This window comes from Myotis yumanensis, unplaced genomic scaffold, assembly GCF_028538775.1.
Source record: "Myotis yumanensis isolate MYYU_CA2020_CCGP unplaced genomic scaffold, mMyoYum1.0.hap1 SCAF_2, whole genome shotgun sequence".
NCBI classification, from domain to species: Eukaryota; Metazoa; Chordata; class Mammalia; order Chiroptera; family Vespertilionidae; genus Myotis; species Myotis yumanensis.
The window spans coordinates 210,248,800-210,263,899 of record NW_027223753.1 but is presented as its reverse complement, the minus strand read 5'-3'; the positions used below and the strand labels follow the sequence as shown (position 1 = coordinate 210,263,899).

Below are 15,100 nucleotides of genomic sequence, written 5' to 3'. Positions count from 1 at the left end.
ATAGTGGAAAACACTGTCCACGCCCAGCTCAGGCCCCTCTTCCTCTTGGGAACCAGCTGGCTGTGGGAGCAGAAGTGCTCCCCTGCTCCTGGGACCCCCAACAGTTGTGCAGGTTGTGTCCAGTGCGAGGGCACCTGAGAGGAGGAGCCAACTGGGGGAGCGATGGACTGAGCTCCTGGGGCAGGAGGACCGCCCGGAGCTGGTGTCTTCTCCTCACTCTCCCTGCAGCTGGGGGCCGGGGCACCCAGGGCCGCTCTGTCACACCACTGGCCCGGGGGGCCGTCTGTCCAAGGCCAGGGTGTCCTGGGCAGGTCCACTTGGCTCCCTGTCCTCCCATTTGCCTGTCAGTGATAAGGTGGCATGTGGCCTTCGCATGCCTCCCTTTCGGAGGGTGGTTTTCCTCACCAATTCCACACTGTCAGCCCCACAGAATTGTTCTTCAAGATGACAGCCAGTTTTGCTCAGTGGATGGAACATCGGCCTGCGGACTGAAGGGTCCTAGGTTCCATTCCGGTCAAGAGCACATACCCAGGTTGCAGGCTTGATCCCCAGTAGGGGGCATGCAGGAGGCAGCCAATCAATGATTCTCTCTCTCTCATGGTTGATGTTTCTATCTCTCTCTCTCTCCCCCTCTCCCTTCCTCTCTGAAATCAATAAAAAAAATTTTTTTTAAAGATGTCAGCTCTGCAATTTTTTATTATTAACACTGTCAGACTCTGCCATGGGTTTTATCTCCTGAGCCAGTGTCCACCGGGGGGAGGTGAAGACATTGACAGGTAACTTTTGCTACACGGCAGTGGGTCATCCACAATGGATTTTGCAAGAACGTTGATAGAGTTTGGTGCCTATTTTCATGACTTGACAAGGGTGTGGCTGGGAGGTGCTTCTGGAAGACTTTGCCATGAAGGGCCTTGTGCAGAGACCCCGGTTGCTAATAGCCACCGAGGCAACTTCTGCAGCCCTGTGGCCAGGTCATCCTCTCCCCCACCCCTCATCTCTCACCGGGACTGTGAATCTGTGTATCACCCATGACAAGAAGCCAGAGGGGACAATGAGCACTTTTCTTGAAAGAAAGAAAAATCATTTTTTATTTTTAAAGAGAACTAAAAGCAGAGTAGCATTCATCTCTATTAATTTTCAGGTCGATTTTGAGCGAGAAAAATCAAGGCAGACCATCCATGCGGTGAGCCGAGGCTGAGACGCAGAAGCTGGAGATGAGGGGGTGGTGGCGAGGCTGAGCGGAGGCCAGGGGCGGGGGGCGGCCCATTCTAAGTGTAGATGCGACTCCCACGGAAAGCGGCTAAAACTCACACTCCTCTGGAAGGGAAGGTGCGGGAGAAGAGATGTTAGTGAGGAGGAGGATGTTCTCTCACTTGGCAATGATTCCAGGGCATTTTTGACTTGAAAGTATTAACGGGAAGACTCTTCAGAAAACATGGACCGTCTTCTTGTTTTGTCGTTCCCTGCCCTCCCACCCCAAGCCAGCTCCGCATCACAAAGGTGATTCTTCAAAGCATTGGGGCGGGGGGGGGGGGGGGGGGGCGCAGGTTCCTCCCCACTGGTCTTTCAGCCCCCCCTCTCCATCCCAGACCCGGATTCATCATGATTTAGGCTAAACCGCCCCTCCCGGGCCCCTGTGGCCACGCTCCGGGTGAAAACACAGCTGGCAGTGCAGAGTCCCGAGGGCCCGTGGGGTTTTCTCACGCATCCCACGCTGTCAGCCCCACCGCGTTGCCATGGACGTACCTTCCGGAACGTTGTTGACGATGTTCAGAGGGTAGAAGCACCACGGGTGCCCGGGGACAGTGCTGTCAAAGCAGCAGCCCTTCTCTGCGCACTGGGCGGGCGTGATGCCCGAGAACCCGCAGTTGCTCCTCTGGCTCGGGGCCATCACGCACGTCTCTAAAGGCACACGGGCAGGGGGCACAGGTAAGCCCGGAGCCGAACTCCTCGCCATTTCTACCCACACCCCGTCCCGCTTCGTTCTCCAGTTACATCAGCAACCGGCTGGCGCGGCCGATGCAGACCCAGGCCTCGGGGTCCGGGAGGGAGACCCTGTCCTCATTTCCTGACATGAAAATACGTCATCTCAGGGAAACTGCAAGGTGCCCGGAGTCTGTAACCTGCACCTACCTGGACAGCGTATTCATTCACTCATTAATTTCAACGAACAATTAGTAAGCATATTTACTCAATCAATACCTCTATTGGGCACTGTTTGTGTGTGCTAGGAACAGGAGATGACACAGCAAACACAGGCAGCGCGGGTCCCTCAGAAACCGAGCTCCTGTCGGGCTCTGTGCCAGGTGGTGGTGACCCAGAAATTAAAAATAAAGGCATGCTTGTTAAGAGACCAAACTCAAATGGAGGAGAAAGCCAAGTATATGTGCAAAGCAGCACAGTGCGACCATCCTAGTGTGTCCAGGTCAAGCACAGAAAGGACAAGTGACAACAAGGCTGAACAAAGCAAGGAGGGCTTCCCGCAGGAGGGGGTTGACCTCTTGAGGATGGAGCAGTGGGTGTTCCAAGCAGAGGGAGCAGCATGGTCGATGGCGGTGAAGGGGGAGAGCAAGGTGTGTTCGAGGAGGTGTAAGTCCGTTTGCAGAGACGATGCAGAGGTTGAGGTGGGTGGTCTGAGAGGAGCTAGGTCAAGGGCTAGGGGACCCAGTTTCAGCCTGAGAGCCACAGCTTTCACCAGGGCAGGGATGAAATGACCCAAAGTGGAAAGCACCCAGGGCAGACGGGCCAGCTGACAGCTCCCTCATGGTCTGGCTGCAAGATCTGTGGGATCTGCACTCGGGGCCAGAGGCTCTGAGAAGGCGAACGGGGCAGGCTGAGGCAGGCAATGGGAGGGGAGCCTGGGAGAGGGGGCATAGGAGGGTAAGGGCTCAGAGGTGCACATGGCCGTGCACCATGAGTGAGAAGACAAGGGGGATGAGGAGCGAGGCCTTGGGAGCATCGACAGTAAAGGGACAGAGAAGGAAGGAGGCTGAATAGAAGGAGGCTGGTCAGAGGACAGGTGAACCGAGATTCAGGGCAGAGGTGGGCACAGTTGGCCTTGACCCGGGGCATCTGACTCCGTGAAAGACAATTCCTCCAAAGACAGTTGGATGTGGGACACCCCCCCCCCCCCTCTAGAACAGGGGTGGGCAAACTTTTTGACTCGAGGGCCACAATGGGTTCTTAAACTGGACCAGAGGGCCGGAACAAAAGCATGGATGGAGTGTTTGTGTGAACTAATATAAATTCAAAGTAAACATCATTACATAAAAGGGTACGGTCTTTTTTTTGTTTGTTTGTTTTATTCATTTCAAACGGGCCGGATCCGGCCCGAAGGCCGTAGTTTGCCCACGGCTGCCCTAGACCGAGAGAGCAGGACGCCCACATGCATTCCTTTGTGAAATCCAGCAAAGCACGCTAACATAAACAAGTAATGTTGATTCAGCACTTTGTAGCTTGCAAAGCACTTTTCACAGACATCACAGACAATTGATCACACTCCGAAGATAAAGGCCTTGAGACACAAACAAGTTCCAAGGAAGCAGCAGTGCCCTCTCTCACTGGGCAACTCCCATGGACTAATATTGATGCAACACGAACCAATGGGGCAGGTGGTTTGGACTCTGCAGAGCACGGGGCCCAGAGAGGTTTTCGGGATGCCCACCTGTGGAGCAGGCACTGGGACATCTGTGTAGACTTTAGCTCAGTGGTTCTCAACCTTCCTAATGCCACGACCCTTTAATACAGTTCCTCAGGTTGTGGTGACCCCCAACTTCATTGTTACAAATTGAACATAATTAAAGCATAGTGATTAATCAATATGTAATTATATGTGTTTTCCAATGGTCTTAGGCGACCCCTGTGAAAGGGTCATTTGACCCCCAAAAGGGTCGTGACCCACAGGTTGAGAACCGCTGCTTTAGGTGGTCCCACTGCCTGGGGTAGGGTTTGGCTGGGACATTTGGAAGTGCTATTCATACACCCTACATCAAAGCTTGCTCTTTAAAATACGACATTCAAGAATAGCCTCATAGTGTCAGGACTGGAAGACAGCGCCGACCAAGGAATCCCAGTTGCTTACAGCAGTTCTCCAAGGTCTCACGGGCCCTTTCTCCCGCTGCTACTACCACTTGCTTTTGCCTTCCAAACCCTCTCAAGGGCCCAAAACAATGCTTGGCTCAAAACCACACACTGTGAAACAAAGGCCCCCATCAGGGGTACCTCTCTATGCCCATGTGTCCCCCCGCTCCCCTCAAGAAGCAGGAAGAGGGCTGCTTACCGGTCTGGACCTGGGCCAGGCTGCTGAGGGCCAGCGAGAAGACCAGGAGCAGGACGCAGATCACCTTGGGCTCCATGGTGGCCATGCCTTTCTTCTCTCTGCTACCAGGAGAGTGCAAGTCAGGGGTGAGAATCTGTCTGAGCCCTCGATTTTAAACCCGGGCTCTGTTTGCTGAAAGAGTGTTAGATAACATTTGCCTAAGGAGGGTCTCACAGTCCTCCACTGATTAAAAGGTGTTTTCTAAACACGGGCAAGCCACACGGACGCGTTTGCTGATAGAGGGAAACTGTGTCTCGTAGTCATCTTGGCGAGGGATTTGAGATTCAGATCATCCCGCTCTTATCCATGGGAGTCTCCTCAGTCCACTGGTCCGTATCGGCTAATGTCAACAGTACACTCACTGGAAAGTGATTCATAGCGAGAGATGGCCCACGAAAGGCGCAGTTGTGTGAACAGTGGCTCACGGGGTCCCTGCCACACAACTCAGGGAGGAGAAGGAGCAGACAGCCCGCCCGCCTGGCCTTAGCCTTTCGACATAGGCCATTTTCAACCATTTTGAGAATCCAAGTCCTGGGCAGGGGGGAGCTGACCTCGGCAGGATGAGCAGGAGAATGACAGGCCTGCCCCCCCCCTCCCCTCCCCAGGGGACTTGAACTTTAAACTTCATCTTCCCTCTGTTAGTGCTGTCTGGTTAGACATTTCCATGGCAACTTCATATGTGAGCTGAGCACCGTCAGGTTCTTCCCCGAGGACACAGGGCCTGTGCGGAGCGGCTCAGGGTCCAGTCGGCACTGCCATCCTCCTCACAGGAACTAGTGAGCATTGTTACTTATTTATCTGAATTAATTCTTTACTTTTCTTTTCCTTTAAAAATGAAGTTGCATGTACAAGAGCAGACATGGAAACTGATGAAGTAGAGGTGTTCTTCCCTCTGGCGGATCCCTTTCCCCGTGTCTGTCAGGTCAGTTGCTCACGTCCTCCCAGGGGATTCCTCAGGGCCACCTCCACCCAGCTGCCTGCAGCCCTGCCTTGCTCTGGCTCTTCCTCTGTCATGGCTTTTTTTAAAAAATTTATTTTTATCTTTGAATGTCTGAAGCGATTCCCTTACACGCCATGTTTGTTGTTTACTGCCCCTCCCCAGTAGAATGGAAGGGTCCTCATGCAGGGGCTTGGTCTACTCTGTGCATTCAGGTGGCCTCAGCACCTATAATGGTGCCTTATTAAATAAACTAGAGGCCCGATGCACGAAATTCGTGCAAGAGTCGGCCTTCCTTCCCCCGGCTGCCAGCAGCGGCTTCCCTCTGGCACCCAGGACCCGGGCTTCCCTCAGCCCCAGCTTAGTCCGGAAGGACATCCAGAAGGATGTCTGGTCTAATTAGCATATCACGCTTTTATTATTATAGATTTCCATTGAGGAATGGATGGATGGAGGGGTGGATGGATGGATTAATGATAGTAGGAATTTTTTTTCTTCAGTGAGAGATTAGGCTCCAAGGAAAGCAAATCTCATCTGGGACAGAAGAAACCAATTCTGGTGGCACCTTGATACCCAACTTCTGCCTTCTAGAGCTGTGAGACAATGTTTCTGTTGTATATTCAGTTGAGGGTACTTTGTTTACAGCCGACCTAGGAAACTAGTACAACCAGGGTGACTGCACTGGACAAAGAAAAATACTTGGACTTTCTGAAGGTCAATAAATAGTAACTCTGAGGGCCATTACATACGAGCTCTGAACTGACACTAATATTCAAAGGCCCAAGCCCCACGTGATTCAGCAAATAGAGAAACTGGATTTCAGGTGTGAGATGGTATCTTGGCTCAAGTCCATCTCCTGGATCCAGTGAGGTCACACCCATCCCTTGGGGATCCCCCCAGGCCCAGGATAGATACACTCAGTAGCTGCATTGCTTCTCTGATCCTTGGAGTGAGGGATGTTACCGTGGAAGTCTCTCACCAAGACAGTGAACCAAAACTAGCATCTCAGTCCAGGAGGGACCTGCAGAAATCAATGCCACCATCAAGGACTTGAGCTTGCAGCCATGGTCATTGCACATGCCCGTTGGCCTCACCTGTCTGGCCAGGTGCGTTGTGGAGAATGACTTGAGAGCAGGGTCAGCACAGGTTCACGGTACATGTCCAGGTAGTCGTTATTTCAGGCTTGGTGGGCCGCACTTGGGCTCTGCCATGTCATCCTTGTTTTATTTTTGCAACCTTTGAAAAATGTACAAATCATTCTTAGTTTTCAGGTTGTGCAAAAGCAGGCCACAGGCAGGATCTGGCCCACAGACTGTCATCTGTCAAGCCCTGTGTATAAAGTGTCACAGATTTCATCAAGTGGTGATGACACCTGCAGCCAGGGAGCTGGATGTGATGTCCTTCCTGGAGCAAACTCCCTGGCACCTGATATGCAGCCATTGACCTAGAAGATGTTTGCTTCCCGCCCCCACCCCCATCCCATTCCTTTCAGAAAAGATGATCAGATGTCTTTTGCCTCCGCATGACAGGGGCAGCAATATACTGCTACGATGTGAACTTGGGGTTGTGTCTCGTCTGCATACTCAGGAGAGACCATGAACATTTTGCTAAACATCCTTCCGGCCTGTTACATTGTAGACTTGATGTTGAATTAACTGGATTTTGAAAACCGGAAGATGCCTTAGAGAAGCACACGTGTGTCAGAGATTGGAGCTGCGAAAGTCCAGGAACCTGGCCCTTTAGTGGACATATCCTCTGTGAAGGGAAAGATGAATGTCTGCACCTGTTCCACTCACCCAGTACCTCCTCACAGGCCTCTTTGGATCTGGGAGGTAATATAGACTACATTTGAACAGGCCGGTCTGGCTCATTTACCAGCTGCCAATAAGGTTTGAAATTTTGAGTGGAGTCAGAATAATAAATGGCTCTGCAGAAATTGGTCCAGGCTGTCACACAAGACACCCTGCCACGTGGGCCCAGAAGTGTGGACGGTTTGTGACGTATCCACGGCAGACATCGGCGTTGTATGGCATCTTGGGGAAATCCAAGATGAAAAACAGCAGGTTCCACATTAGTTCTCTGTCACCATGTGACAAACGACCCCAAAACTTAGCGATTTAAAACAAGAAACACTATCTCACAGTTACTGTGTGTCGGGTGCTGGGTGACAGCTTAGCTGGATTCTCTGACTCACAGGCTACAGTCAAGGGGTCAGCCGGGACTCAATTCAAACTTGTGAATGTGAAGACGTCACGGGGCCACGTAGGAAGTGGGGACGTCCCAGTGGCATGGGCTCAATACCGCGAGTTTCTCCTCATAGGAATTGACTCCACTTCTGAGTTCCCATCCTGCCAGCAGCAGGGGCTGGTGCATGATCCTGGATGTGGCATGGTCCCAGGAGCAGTGGCTGGCAGCCTGGTGGCAGGTTGGTTCCATGAGAGCGTATCCATCACAGAGGGGCAGGATGGAGGGCCTGGGTCTGTACATGCCCTCCCTCTGAGCCGCAGCTGCTGGCAGACCAGCACTGGGAATTTATAGAATGCATAATCCCGTGCAGGGGATGCATCACAACACATTTCAGGGCCAGGAAATCTAACAGCCTCCCTGCAATTCACTGGCCTTCCCACAGGCCCATCACCCAAGAGCAGATAGCTTGGCCGAATGATGGGATTGTCTGCTCCGCTGCCAGTGGGTGGATTCCCATTCGGCACATGCCTAAACCAAAGTGCACATGTCCAGAAAGCACACAACAGACGAAGGAGTGGCGTTCCTCATGTTAAAGGAAGTCACTGCTGGAGGAAGTTTTGCTTCCCGTCCCATGGCCGTGGTCTTACGGGTTGGAGCACTGTTGGTCCAAGAGAGGCTGGCTTCCACGTGGAAACCCCACTGGCAATGGAGACTGACCTCATGCCAGTGAACCAACAGTCAGAGGAGGCATACCCACTAGAGGAACTGGTCCTAGGAACCGAGGGAAACTGTGTAACTGCTACACAGTGGGGATGAGGAGGGAGATGCGTGTAGCCCAAGGCGGTCACTGGGGCTTCTGTGAGTGCTTTCTCACCAGAGGTCCTGGTCGATGGGAAACTGAAGCAACCCAATACATATAAGACCCACAAGGACCCAGATCCTATAGATGTGAAGATCTGGCTCACTCTCACCAGGCAAATGACCACGCCCCGCTGAAGTGGGCCATACATGCGGAGGGGGCTGGGGCCACCAACTCTGACCCTCTGACCAACAACCAAAGCAGTTGCAGTAGCAGCTGTTTTACATAAATTAAAGAAAGTAGCAAAAACTACTTAACTAATTTCTGGAAGATTTGGGTATTTCTTGGGTAAGCCTTGAAAGCAATAGATAACAGAAATAACAGAATAACAGAAATCATCTAAATGTATATTACATATGTAGGTAGAGAGCAAATTTAACTATGTAAAGTATTTTAAACTTCTTTAACTGTAAAATGTTTATCATATATATGATGAACGAAGGTTTAAAATCTTTGACATATAAAGAGCTTACACAAGTTGAATTTTCAAACCCTGGAACTCGAATAGATAGATGCAAAGAGCATGAACATCCAATTACAAAATTACAGGAAATGGGAAAAAATTATTAGCAATCAAAGAAATCACCTAAGGTAACAACAATGTGCAAGCCAAGCAAGTTGTCAGATTTTGTCTTTTAATCAGAAGAGTCCATGCTGCTGAAAGTCAGGAAAACACAACCTACACCCACGGGCGGCAATGGGCCCACCTTCATGGTGATCAGCGTGGGCCTGGAAGCAAGGGGCCTAGAAAGAGCACTCGCTCTGACCCGGTAAATCTCCTTCAGGGGGTGCCCTCAGGAAAGAATCCCAAACACAGACAGATCGTCCCTTATAAAGATGTCCTCAAAAGAAATCTTAGTCATTGTAAACAATTGTAGAGAATGTCGGTTGGACGACGCACGGTGAAATGCGAAGCTCCGTGGAGTCTGTAAGAGCCTGGAAACGCTCATGCCGCATGTTAAGTCGGAAAGAACAGGGTCAGGTTTACAAACAGCTCAGCAGGAAAAGGAGAAAAAAGAAGCCACCCCAGGGGGTGGGCCCGAGGGGTGCAAGGATGTCACACCGGTTTCCTCGGTCTCTGTTCTCCTAGTTACCGAAATGTTTCTATAGTGAGCAATTATTTTTGTAATTGGAAAACATTATATTTTTAAAATAAAATGTAATGATTTTGCTGTTCCCCCAAAAAAGGGAATGAGGAGAGTTCCCCTGCCCCCAGTCGGTGAGTCAGGAGGCAGTCACGGAGGGGTATTTGAGCTTGGAGGGGTTGCGCGCGGGCCACGCCTCGCTGACATGCCTGCCCCATGACCTGCTTCCTCATACCTTCCCTGAAGTTAAACACAGGAGTGGGGCTGGTGTGAGCTGCCTATTATCTCTTAGATTTCAGCAACCCCGGGATTGAAGCCGCCCACTCCCACCCCTGGAGTCCTCGTCCCACCCAGCCTATTCCAGACCCCCGTGTGGGGCATGCGGTGCAGACTTGCTCACGAAGGAACCAGGACACCTCTGGGTGCAGAAGTGGTAGAAACAGGGACCTCCCCCAGGCCCCTCCACACTCCTCCTGGACTCACCCCAGCTCACGCTTCCCCACCTTTTTGGCTCCAAAACCACTGTTAAGTCCTAACTGTGGGTCCTGGAAATGTAAAGGTAGGAGGAGAGACGGGACACAGATACTAATTCCTCACCTCCAGGCCATCCCTGCCTAACCCCCGACTCCGCCAGCCTGCAGTTACTTAAACCTCCAAGCTCAGCTCGGCACCCCTAGGTCTGAACAAAGCCTTCTCCCTCCCAGCAGGTGAGTGTGGAATTCACCTGCTCGTTCCTGGCCTGGGGTCCAGGGAGCGGGGGTAAGTGTGGGCACCGTACCTCCCCCCTCCTCTGTATCTCAGTCCCTGAGGTGAGTAGACTGGCCGGCCCCCTCCGCTCCCGTGATGCTGACTGCGCCCTTCCTGCCTCCTGCGGACCCTGGTGGGGTTTGCCTCTCTGGGCCCCAGTGCTTCCTCTCTCCTGACTGTGAGCACTGCTCAGTCCAGCCCTGTCTCCTGCTCCCATAACCCACCACGCTCCCTCCTGCATTCGCTCCCCCTCCCCGATGGATCCCTTTGATGTGGTTCTTCGGTCCATTTCAATCCATGTCTACCCCCGACATAGGTGTGGGGGTACAGTTTTTATTTAAGGCATGAGGATTTCTATCTGGCCTGCACCGCGTGAGAGATCCAGCTGACAAAAGGACAAGAAGAATTACATGTGCCCTTCCCGGTTTGGCTCAGTGGATAGAGCGTCGGTCTGCAGATTAAGGGGTCCCAGGTTCGATTCCAGTCAAGGGCATGTACCTTGGTTGCAGGCACATCCCCAGTAGGGGATGTGCAGGAGGCAGCTGATCGATGTTTCTAACTCTCTATCCCTCTCCCTTCCTCTCTGTAAAAAATCAATAAAATATTTTTTTTTAAAAAAAGAAGAATTGCATGTAAATTACCCACAAGTAGCGCTTCCCCAGGATGGCAGCCGGCAGTCCCTGCACTGCCCTATGTTACATGTCCCGGGGACCAAGGCCTGAGTGCCCACTGGGTCAGTGAACAGTCACTACTGACCAATGGGGAGACTTTCACGTACTGCACGAAGGCTGTGAACTTGATCATCTCTAAAGATCCTCATTGAACTGTACTTCTAATTTGTACCTTTCATTCACTTCTTCCTTTTTCATTTACTTTTTCTAAGTACAGTTGCTGAGAGCTGGGCTCTAGAACTCAGGCAAACCTGATGGCTTGCCCACCGGTTGGGGAAGGGTGTATAAAGGATTATGATTCCCGGGCCAGGTCCTATTTTGTCGGCTGTGTCCTTCCCTGGTCTTGTGACCCTGCTGGGCAGTGCCTTCCTGAGGGCAGAGGCCACAATGACAGGCGTGGCACCATCAGAGGGGTTGTGGAATAGGCCACCTGTCTGACTTAGTGTCTGTCAGTATCCTAGCTTCTGCGAAATCCTCGCATCTGCTGGAGACAAAACCGAAAACGTTTCTCCCACTCCCACCATTAGAGTTGCTCCTGGGAGTTTATGCAAAGAGAAACGACAGAAATAGTGGCCTAACAAGGGTCCTGTTCTCTCTCCATAAACTCTACCCAATGCAGGTTATAAAGGAGGGTTCGGGGGAGGGGGGCGGTACTGGGATGAGGTTAAAAAATACCCGAGCCCTGTGGTTGCTCTGAGAGCGGGGAGGCCTCGAGCCCAGGCTTCCTCCTCCTGCGCTTTATTTGCTGTTTACTCCAGGGCGGCGCTGCCTCCCTTAGCAATGAAAACCACATAGTCACCTCGAAACAGTCTTCATCCTAACGTCCCAGGTGTCAATCACAACCCCAACACGTCACCACACAGAATAAGAGCCAGCCTGTGCCACTCAGCAGCCGTCCCCATGGTCGCCAGCAACCAGAGTTTAAAAAGTGAGTGGCTCCACTTTTTAAAATAAAGTATAAGAGATCAAGGTCCCCCCTATGTTATTCTCTCTCTTGCATTCTCACTCGCTTCCTTCCAGAGGCAGACAGATGTGGCTGTGAGCTGCTGAGCTGGGAGCCGCCCCGCCCGGGGTCCCACATGAGACACCCCATGCACGTGGCAGGGAACGGCCTCTGACCCACTCCGGGTCTGTGACATTCTACTGCCAAACCCTCCTTTAGAAAGCAAACGTCGTGGTTCTTAAGTGTTCTGACGGGGCGTTCAAGCTGCTGCTTTGCAGCCCGACCCTCAATCTTTCTCACTTTTCCATAGGCGGATACCACTGTTTAAGACAGTGACATGGCTTTTAAGAAATTATTTTGAAAATAATTTAAAATAATTTTAAAATAATTTTAAAATTTCAAAAGCATTTGTCCTCACCAATCAGCAAAGCCTCAAAATATACGAAACAGAGACGGATCCAGCTGAAAGGGGGACTAGGCAAGGCCACGGTTATAGTGGAGACATCGACACCCCCTCCCAGGCACGGCTGGGGGGTCTAGACAATATCAGCCAGGACTCAAAAGACCGGAACTCCCCCACAGCCAGCAGAACCGGCCTGGTGTTTACAGGGCATTTCACCCGGCAGCTGAATACTCCTTTGTTTCTAAGTGCCCGTGCACATTTATCAACACAGACCATACCCTGGGCCATGAAATAAATCTTAACAAATCTAAAAGAACTGAAACCACACAGTGTGTTCTCTGACCACAACTCGATCAAACGAGACATCAGGAACAGACAACCGGAAAATCTCTAAGCACGGCGAAACTCAGTCACACACAGAGCAAAAGCAAGTTTCAGACACATGCCCACAGGCACACACACACACACACACACACACACAGAAATTTCAAAATAGGCAGACCTGAATGAAAAGGAATTACTCTCTATATCAAAATTTGCGAGACTTGGCTAATGCAGTGGGGAGAGAAACATTTATTGCATTAACTTACATTAGAAATGAGAAAAGGTCTCAAATAAAAAAACTTAAGTTTTTAACCTTGAAACATTAGCAAAACAAACCCAAAGCATTGAGAATGAAGATAAGAGCAGAAATGAATGGAATTCAAAATAGGAACACAATAGAAAAAATAATTGAAACAAAAAGTCTAGTTCTTTGGAAAAATCAATAAAATTGACAAATCTATAGCAAAACTGACAAATATTAAAAGCAAAAAGGGACTAATGATATTAGAAATGAAACAGGAGAGATCAGTACAGACCCTACAGACATCAGAGGATAATAAGAGACTATGATGAAGTTTACACTCATAAATTTGACAACTTAGAAGAGATGGACTAATTTCTTGAAAACTACACAGACACACACAAGCATACACACACTCAGACACACACAGACATACACATAAACACACAGACACACAAAGGACAGTCATAAGATAGGTGCATAATTAACTTATTAAAAACTGCCAAACTGTGTTCTAAAATGATTGTTTCCTTTTGCATACCCACCAGGAGTGTGTGAGTTCCATTTCTTCCACATCCTTGCCAATGCTTGGCAGGTCAATCTTTTGAATGTACCCTTTTAATAGGCGAGCAGTGGTTTTAATTGGGTTTCAAGATGTTGAGCATTTTTGTCAGGTGTTTATTGTCATCTGTATATCTCCTTAGTAAAAGGTCTGTTCATATCTTTTGCCCATTTTATTTTTTATGAATTGTGGCTATTTCCCTACTCATTAACAAATCAGCAGTTCATTTTGTTCCTCAAAACAATCAGACACACACTCAGACACATACACACAGACACAAACTAAGGCAAAAACACAGACACACAGACAGACACACAGACATACACACAGACACACACTAAGGCATAAACACAGACACACAGACCACACACACACACACACACACACATACACACAGACACACACTAAGGCATAAACACAGACACACAGACAGACACACACACATACACACAGACACACACTAAGGCATAAACACAGACACACACACAGACACACAGACATACACACAGACACACACTAAGGCATAAACACAGACACACAGACAGACACACAGACATACACACAGACACACACTAAGGCATAAACACAGACACACAGACAGACACACACACATACACACAGACACACAGACACACACTAAGGCATAAACACAGACACACAGACAGACACACACACATACACACAGACACACACTAAGGCATAAACACAGACACACAGACACACACACATACACACAGACACACACTAAGGCATAAACACAGACACACACAAACACACACACACATACACACAGGCACACACTCAGACACATACATGCAGGCACACACACTCACACACAAGTACAAGTAAAATTGGAGAAATCTGTGTAGGTCAGTGGACCTTATCATTGTCAATATCCTGCTGTTATACTGTACTCTAGTTTCACAAAATGTTATCATCAGGGAAAACAGGACAAAGTTTATGAGCCCTCTCTGTGTATTGTTCCTTATGACTGCATGTGACTCTATGGCTATAAAAAGTTCAATTGAAAAAGTCCGATAAGAATGTTTCCGAAATCACAGTTCTTATGACGACCTACACCAAGCACAACCTTAAAAATCATTTCATGGTTATTATTTCTTTCTCAACAACCGAGTGTGTGACTGGTGATGACTCCTGTCCTGGAAGATTGGGAATGTGCCTGGAAGTGTTTACACCGCCCTCCCCCAGGGCCTGTACTGAGAAGATAACACCCCCCACCCCCACCCCCTTACACAGGCCCCACGGACGAGCCCCTGCTTGAGCCGTGGGGAAGAAGCCAGGCTGTTCTCACAAGTCCCAGCCACAGGCCTGACACCTCATGGGGTGCAGGAGGAAGACTCTGGACTCTTGCCTTGGGCCCTGACGCCTGCCCACAGTCTCACCTACTTCCTGCGCTGGCTGTGACTCAGTGGGCACCTGCAGGTGTGGCCTGGCCGCAAGCAGCCCTCCACAGTTCCCCGTGTTCTTCCTCACAGGAAGCTCTCGTGAGCCAGGAGAAGGTGCGATGCAGCACCAAGGTCACAGGCCCAGGAGGCAGTGCCCCCAGCCTGGGAAACAATCTGGAACTTTCCAGGGACCAGGAGGATGGAGTGGGAGTGGCTGCCCTCCCCAGAGCCCCACCTGGTGGCCAGACGTGGGGAGTTCTTAGGTTTCCTTTTGAGGAAGGCTCTGAGGGCGGGTGTGATGATCCAGAAGCCACCTGGACCAGGGACCATCCCTGATCCTATCCCAGCCTTTCCCCTCCTATTCCTCTGGTGTGAGAAGATGCCCTAAATTAAATGACAGCAACCGGAGGGTGCAAG

General features: G+C 50.4%; 1 protein-coding gene across 1 annotated transcript; it reads right to left on the bottom strand.

Moving 5' to 3' along the window:
- Positions 1-1,059: 1,059 nt before the first annotated feature.
- On the bottom strand, positions 1,060-4,416 carry TFF1 (trefoil factor 1). The gene is made up of 3 exons (XM_070407145.1): positions 4,280-4,416; positions 1,747-1,902; positions 1,060-1,317 (listed from the first exon to the last, which is right to left on the bottom strand). Exons 1-3 carry the CDS (start codon positions 4,362-4,364, stop codon positions 1,301-1,303), a joined length of 258 nt encoding a protein of 85 aa, XP_070263246.1. The 5' UTR covers positions 4,365-4,416; the 3' UTR covers positions 1,060-1,300.
- Positions 4,417-15,100: the final 10,684 nt, after the last annotated feature.